The 7,434-nt window shown below is 36.8% G+C and overlaps 1 protein-coding gene across 1 annotated transcript; it reads left to right on the forward strand.

The window, feature by feature from the left end:
- The first annotated feature begins 3,732 nt into the window (after nt 1-3,732).
- Nucleotides 3,733-6,900, forward strand: LOC130749630 (protein IQ-DOMAIN 6-like). Its single transcript, XM_057603004.1, has 5 exons — nt 3,733-4,118; nt 4,221-4,448; nt 5,069-5,296; nt 5,379-5,492; nt 5,854-6,900. Exons 1-5 carry the CDS (start codon nt 4,053-4,055, stop codon nt 6,451-6,453), a joined length of 1,236 nt encoding a protein of 411 aa, XP_057458987.1. The 5' UTR covers nt 3,733-4,052; the 3' UTR covers nt 6,454-6,900.
- The last annotated feature ends 534 nt before the right edge of the window (nt 6,901-7,434 follow it).

The following is a 7,434-nucleotide window of genomic DNA, read 5'->3' on the forward strand; positions in this document are numbered from 1 at the left end:
TTCCTCACTAGTTCTTATTGGAGTGGTTTAGATAGTATGCATTTGCGCCCATGCTAAGTAATATTTTATTGCACATACATATAACATGGATATCATGACAGAACTCACGCTTTTGAATGTGCTTCTTGGTGCATTTTATACGTTAAACTGGTTAAAGTATAGATTTATAATGAAAATTTCAACTATCTATATATCATTTCATATTGAGTAGTTGTGAAAACAGATTTCATAATCCACAGGAATGTGACTTCCACAGGAAATATTTAAGTGAGAACTGAGAACAATCAGTAAATAAATAAAGTTTGATAAGAATGTGACTCACTTGATCCTGGTATCTCGACCTCTCTAACAATGTGAGTCATACCAGCCTTGCAACCGAATAACGCAGTAAGCTTAGGTGACTTGGAAGGATCACCCTTGGGGAATGCCTTCACGGCACAAGTAAAAAATTACACAGTAAAAAAAGCAGAGAAAATGTTGAAGGCCCTTAATCAAACCTGTTAGAATCCAACTGCTAAAAAATAAAGGGAAAAACTTAGAACAAGTTTCTTGTAGACTTTTCATCATGTTCTCCACTCAAACAATAACACACATGAATTTATTTTTAACATGAATTATATAAATTCAGAGAACTTTCAAATTTGTTGACTTTGAGTGTGAAAAGACCCTAAGAGCAATTTTGAGAGAAAGAGAAGTGTTTGGTTAGTTACAATGGCTCTAACTAACTAACTAACAGCCTTGTGTAGAAAGAGGTAAAACAAACTCTCAACACTAAATGAACTAACTCTAACTATCTACTAATTAGAGCATAGAGACAGAGTCTCAATTTTGACATTGAGATAGCCCAAAAACCAAACCATAAAAACATGACATCAAAATTCAAACAAGGAGCACTGAGTCAAGGCACGTGCCATCACAAATTACCCACCAGCACTCCGACAACGAGACATACATTTTTCGGGTGTTAACCAAGGTATCCACCGCCTATATATAGCCATGAGTTTAATCTCTTGCCCCACTATTAGCGCACTAAGTAGCAGCCGACCAAGGAATTTTTTTCGTTCGCAGAAGTTCGGAATCGCACACTCATACCTTATGACAAGCATGCAGCATTAGGGTAAAACTAATAGCTACTCTAACTGAAATCTAATCACTAGAAAAATATCTACATAATTGTAACAATAATCAAATAGGTGAATACTGAACAGAGTCATCGATGTGACGAACTGAAATTCAGAATTTGCATAAGAGAAAATCGAGGTGTTGACGAATTGTAATTTAGAATTGGCATAACTGATTAGCGATGAAAAGAGGAAAACAGAGTTTCCCACATTGCGAAAGTTGGTTAAGGGTGTCTTGGTAAGTTTTGTAACATGAGCCTAAGGAGAAGTTCTTTCCTTTAAGATGCAAATTTAATTATCTTTATAATACAATTAAAAATGCTAAAATGATACTATCTCCGTTCCTATTTAACTGTCCACTTTGAGTGGAGCCACACATATTAAGAAGAGTGTTATTAATTTTGTTGATTTTTAGAAAAAGTGAGGATTATTTTTCTATTTTACCCTTTAAAGTATGTGTTATCTCTCTTCATTTATTGTACTGACAAAGACATTTGTTGTAAAAACATCATTTAATGCTCTCTTGAAATGGCTAGTAGACAGTTAAGTAGGAACAAAAAAAATTCTTGAAAATGGATAGTTAAATAGGAACAGGGGAGTACACATTATTGACTTCACTATGCTAATAACCTAAGTAAACACACACACACACATATATATATATATAGGGGAATGCTAACTTACTCCCACTTGATTTTGTGAAGAAGTAAGTTAGCACTTAACACCTTTTCATTTTGGACAAAAACTACCCTCCTCTTCTCACATTTAAAAAAACTTAAGTTCTGGGTTTTTGGTAATTTTGATTATCCAAATTTTTTTATTTAATTTTAAAACTTAAAATTCTCTCTCATCATTTAATACCCTTCTCTTTCTTTTTCCTTTTCCTCTCGTTCTCCTGCTTCTTTTCCTTTCTCTTTCTTGGTCCTCTTTTTCAATTAGATTCATTTTGAAGAAGGAAAATAAGCTGGATTTCTTTTTAAATGAAATGATGGAGAAGACCGAATGGAACTGCAGATATGGCTTGAAGAGAGAGAATTGGGAGGGGCTCCTAAATGACGTGAATGGCAAAGGGGCTCCTAAAACCCAAAATTGAATTGTAGAAACAAGAATGAGTACTGGAAGGAGCCTTTTGGTTCTTGGAGGTAGCAGTTGCAGAGAAATGGGAACCGATTGAAGACAAAGAAAGGTGGAAGAAGGTGATAAATGAGGAGAGAGAAAAATTGAGATTTAAAATTAAATAAGTTTGGTAACCAAAATTACATTGGTAGCCCCACTTTATTGTCTTAAAGAAGAAAGAGAGTTAGAGTTTTTTGTCCAAAATGAAAAGGTGTTAAGTGCTAACTTACTCCTTCACAAAATCAAGTGGGAGTAAGTTAGCATTCCCCATATATATATATATATATATATATATATATATATTCATAGATCAACATGTGCTTGTCATCACCATCCAATCGTGGACGACTTCATCACCCAAATGAACATGAGTGTCAATAACAATGATAAAACTCAAATCAAAGGTTATTATTGGCTCGATGAAACAACATCGATCGCGCCAACGAGTTGCTCAACAATCGCCTCTGATTTTTTTGTGGCCTCAACTGCTAGCTAAATTGATGCCTTCATGCTACACACAACATCATCAAAGGACATCAAGCATGCCACCACCATCCATGTAATGGTCGAGTCCAATTAAACCGACCATATCGACGAAAGTGAGGTCTACGCCCAATATTGCTTCATGTGCCTCTTGAGAAAACTTCTCATGAGGCCACTCATCCAAGTATTGCTCTAAGGAAATCCTCATTAACCTTGCAAATTTTATGAGTAGGGATTCTAAAAAAAGGTGTATCTTGTTATCATGAGTAGTACCAATTAAATCTTTCATGCTATCATCAGTTATATAGTCTCATACCTATACAACCTTGTAATACCTCTCATTTGGGTGTGAGATCGATTCATTCATGTTTTCCTTTAAAAGCCTGCCACGAACCGCACCATGTTTGTGTATTCTCACTGCACTAGCGATCACTCCCCGGCCTCGGGTTTTTATTTATTTATTGGTAAATGTTAGTTGTTAGTAATGTTAGTAAATTAGTCCTCCTCAGGGTTCGAATCATGAACTATTCACCCTTCATCTCACCCAACCCTTATGTCCCTAACTCTTACCACTTGAGTTGTGTCACACTGAACCTTAGTGAAGCCTTTATGGAAGACTACTGGGATAGTTGGCTACACTTGGGCAGCCTTAAATCACTCAATGATCGTGTCAGGTTAATTTAGCTAAAGCATCTGTTGAATGAGATAAATCTCGCTTTGGTTATTCCACCCGGCCAACACGACTTCTCACTTACTTAGCTGTGAGTCCTCTAGGCCCTCCATGATGACACTGAGCATAACAATCATTTGGGCCGGCTCCTAAACCACACAAAATAGTAATGAAGTTGTGATGTGAATATACATGTGGAGTGTTTGGGCTCTGCCATAATGGGCTTTGTATCTGTTGGCTTTGATATATATGGAAGGATCATCCACAGAAAACAAAACCATTCACCAATAAAGTGCCCTGTTTTCTGGAGCAGGCTTTGGAGTAAAGTCAACTCAGAGCCTGTGGGGCGCGAGATTTTGAAATTTGAGCATCCAGTTTGGTTACCGTTATCACCATTCCTCTTTCTCTTTCTCTTTCTCTTTCACCCCACCATTCATTTTCAAATTTCAAATTTTCATTCTGTCTCCCTCTCACTCTCACTCTTCCTTAATTAACCCAAACAACAGTGACCACAAAATCTCGTACACACAAGACAAAATCATCAAAACTCACTCTCTCTCTCTCTCTGTTTCTATTATCAACTACTTGCTGCAACACAGCAGAAGCTACCTCTGATCTGCACTCTACTCATTCACCTCTGCAAAAACGGAATCTTTTCTCCAATGGGTGCCTCAGGAAGATGGTTTAAATCTCTTCTTTCTCTTAGAAAACCCTCAACCACTGATCAAGTAATAACTTTTTTTTTGTTTTGCTTTGATTTTTAAGCTATGATCCTCAATTATGGTGTTATTTACTCTCTACTTAGAATTGTATGATGTGTTGTTGTTCAGGAAAAGTGCGGTGGTGATACCAAGAGTAAGAACAAGTGGAAGAAGCTATGGAGGACCTCTTCAGAAGGGTCCTCCATGAAGAAGGGTTGTGGTGGTGCTGGTGTTTCTCATTCCTCTCCACTTACTGCTGCGGTGGCTGTGGTGGTTCGAGCTCCACCCAAGGATTTCATGCTTATCAAGCAGGAATGGGCTGCAATTCGGATTCAGTCTGTGTTTCGAGCCTTCTTGGTAACTTCCTCTCCTCCCCTTCTCCTCTAACTTCAAGCCTTTGCAGTTGCATAACATTGTTAGCTTTGAGCTTGTTGTATGCTATGTATGAGTTTTTGCTTTCTAATTTCTTCAATTGTATTTTCATTGCACTAGATCTATGTTTCCTGTCCAGCAAATACATAATTGGGCATGAAATTCCAATTCCAATTCCAATTCCAATTTAGGATCAGGAGTTAGGAACATTAGCATGAACATTACCTCCAAAATTAGAATCCCCCCCCCCCCCCCAAGGCCCCCATAAATTTTGTGCAAAATCCACTAATAGATTGAAATTACAATATGATGCCTATGTTTTCAACTTTCTAGAGTATTATGACCTCTTCTTTGTTTTATGGAAAGATAAATGTCTCAGGTTTGATTTGGATGGTTTTGGTGCTACTGGACTATGGGAAATTGGGAACATTATTCAGAACTGATTTTGGTTTCTTTTGATTTTCCAAATCTAGCACTTTGTTTATGACAGAAAATATCTGTTCATCACTTCATTGCTTATTCTAGGCTTAATTGCTGATGTTTTTGCTTTCAATTTTTCTTTCTTTCTTTCAAATTGATCTTACTTGTATTTATACACATTGCAGGCTAGACGAGCTTTGAGGGCCTTGAGGGGAGTGGTGAGGCTGCAAGCTATATTTCGCGGCCGGCAAGTGAGAAAGCAAGCAGCTGTTACTCTAAGGTGCATGCAAGCTCTTGTTCGAGTTCAGGCACATGTAAGGGCTAGGAATGTGAGGAAGTCTGAGGAAGGGAAAGCGGTGCAGAAATTACTCGATGAGTATCGCAACCAAGCTGATCCTGTTAAGCTGGCTGAGGTATCATAATGTTAAATTCTCTAATGTTTCTCAGTTTTAAGGAGATGCTAACATATTGCATATTTTGACATGTTATTATCAGCATGGATGGTGTGAAATTCCTGGAACTGTGGATGAAGTTAAAACAAAGCTAAAGATGAGGCAAGAAGGAGCCATCAAGAGGGATAGAGCTATGGCATACTCTCTCTCTGCACAGGTAATGTTGTAGAGAAGATCTAATGTATATAATTCTGTTCCTTCGGTAAGATTTATAGCATGTTTGGATCCACTTCTCTTTTCACAAAATCAATTTCGGCACTCAGAAGCTATTGTAGTTTCTTCCTATAATTGATTTTGGCTTCATATTCAACTGTGGAATAATATCCAAGCATGCCCTTAATAGTTGTTTGGTTGCACAATTTTCAAAGAATCTAAGTCAAATTTACTTTAAACCTCAGACTTATAGCCTCTAACCAGAAGTGATTTTAGAGCGTTTCACTGTGTAACCAGACATGTTATTAGATAAGTTAGAATTATTGGCAAATTCATTTGATTCCAATGACTGTGTTTGCTTGTAGCATTCAAGACTGAGTGCTAGTCCAAACTCCAAAGCCACAAAATCAGTGACTCTTCTCAAGCATCACAGCATAGACAACAAGAGCTTAGGAAGCAGCTTGTTAGAAAAATGGATGGTGACCAAGCCCTGGGAGAGTCCAATCTCAAGGAAGAGTGAAGACCTTGTTCCTCACTTTCAATCAAGAAGGAATGGTGTGACGACTAGGATTTCAGTTAAACCCCTTGCAACATGTCAACCAACTTCATCATCATCAACCATAAGCTCTGAGTATGATGATAGCCCTGCTGTATCAACTACATGCACATCTGCATCTTTGCCATCCACCAACACTGCTATGGTGGAAGCAACAGAGGAAAGAGATGTTCATCAACCTAGCTACATGAATTGGACTCAATCAACTAAGGCTAAATTGAAGTGTTCTTCACAGAATTCAAAGAAGCTTGGAATGGAGGATTGTCTGTCTCATAGTACAACAACAGTAACAAATGGAGATAACAGAAGCAGTTCTGGTTCTGATCCTTCAGTGAATTTGTGGAAGGATCTTTGTTCTACACCTCTAAGGGCAAGGTATCAAAAGCGATATGCTGGGCCAGGAAGATGAAGAGCTTCAACTTTCAATGAGTTCAACAGCTTGTTGTCCATTGTCACCTTGACATAGTTGTTTTGTGTGAAGAATGAAATACCAAACTAGTACAGTAGTTCAAACTTCAAGCTAGTTGTTTTGTGTGAAGAATGAAATAGCAAACTAGTACAGTAGTTCAATTTGGATGGTGTTTTATACATTAGTATATTATATATACACATGGTAGATCTATGTTTGAACTATCTAATAGAATCTCAATGTAAGAATGAGTCTTTTGGGATAAGCCAGTCTTTTAAAAATAGACATTTCTAGTGGCATTCGGTCATAATTGGAAAAATTAGCTGAGAATCCAATTGGAAAAGCTTAGCTCAAACTTGTGCTTGATTAGCAAATTATTCACCTAGGAAATATTGACTCTATTGGGCAGAAAATTGCATTACTGAGTAACTTATTGTTAAACATTAACATTGAAGCTTTTGTTCACATAGTGGTGATAAAATAGAGTATTCTTCGTTTCATAATTTTGAGTGTTTTTGTTCAAGTAAATATTGATTGGACTATATGTTGTAAACTCTTTTTTTTTGAAATATGTTGCAAACTTAAAATCTCAGGTCTGAGACCTGAATCACTTAGTTTAGAAGTTTTCCTTTGTAGTTTCACCATTCAATCTGCCTCTACATTCATTGTGTGTATTTGAATATCAGTTAAGTTAATGTGAAAACACTTTCATCTCAATTCATAAGAATGGTCTCCTTCACTTTTTACCTTAAAGTGGGTGCTAACATCAGTTAACACTTACGTTAACGGATATCTAAATGTCCACGACAAAAGCTAAGATTTGTAATTTCGTCTCTAAATTGATTTCGGAGTTAAAAAAAAAGTATTTTGACAATTAAGAATCAATTATAGTATTTACAAATATGAATCCAAACACATTTTAAAAGTAGTTTCAAAGAGAGAGATTTGCTTTTGAGCGTAGTGAAAGTATGTGTTTCTTTT

This window comes from Lotus japonicus, chromosome 3, assembly GCF_012489685.1.
Source record: "Lotus japonicus ecotype B-129 chromosome 3, LjGifu_v1.2".
Taxonomy (NCBI): Eukaryota; Viridiplantae; Streptophyta; class Magnoliopsida; order Fabales; family Fabaceae; genus Lotus; species Lotus japonicus.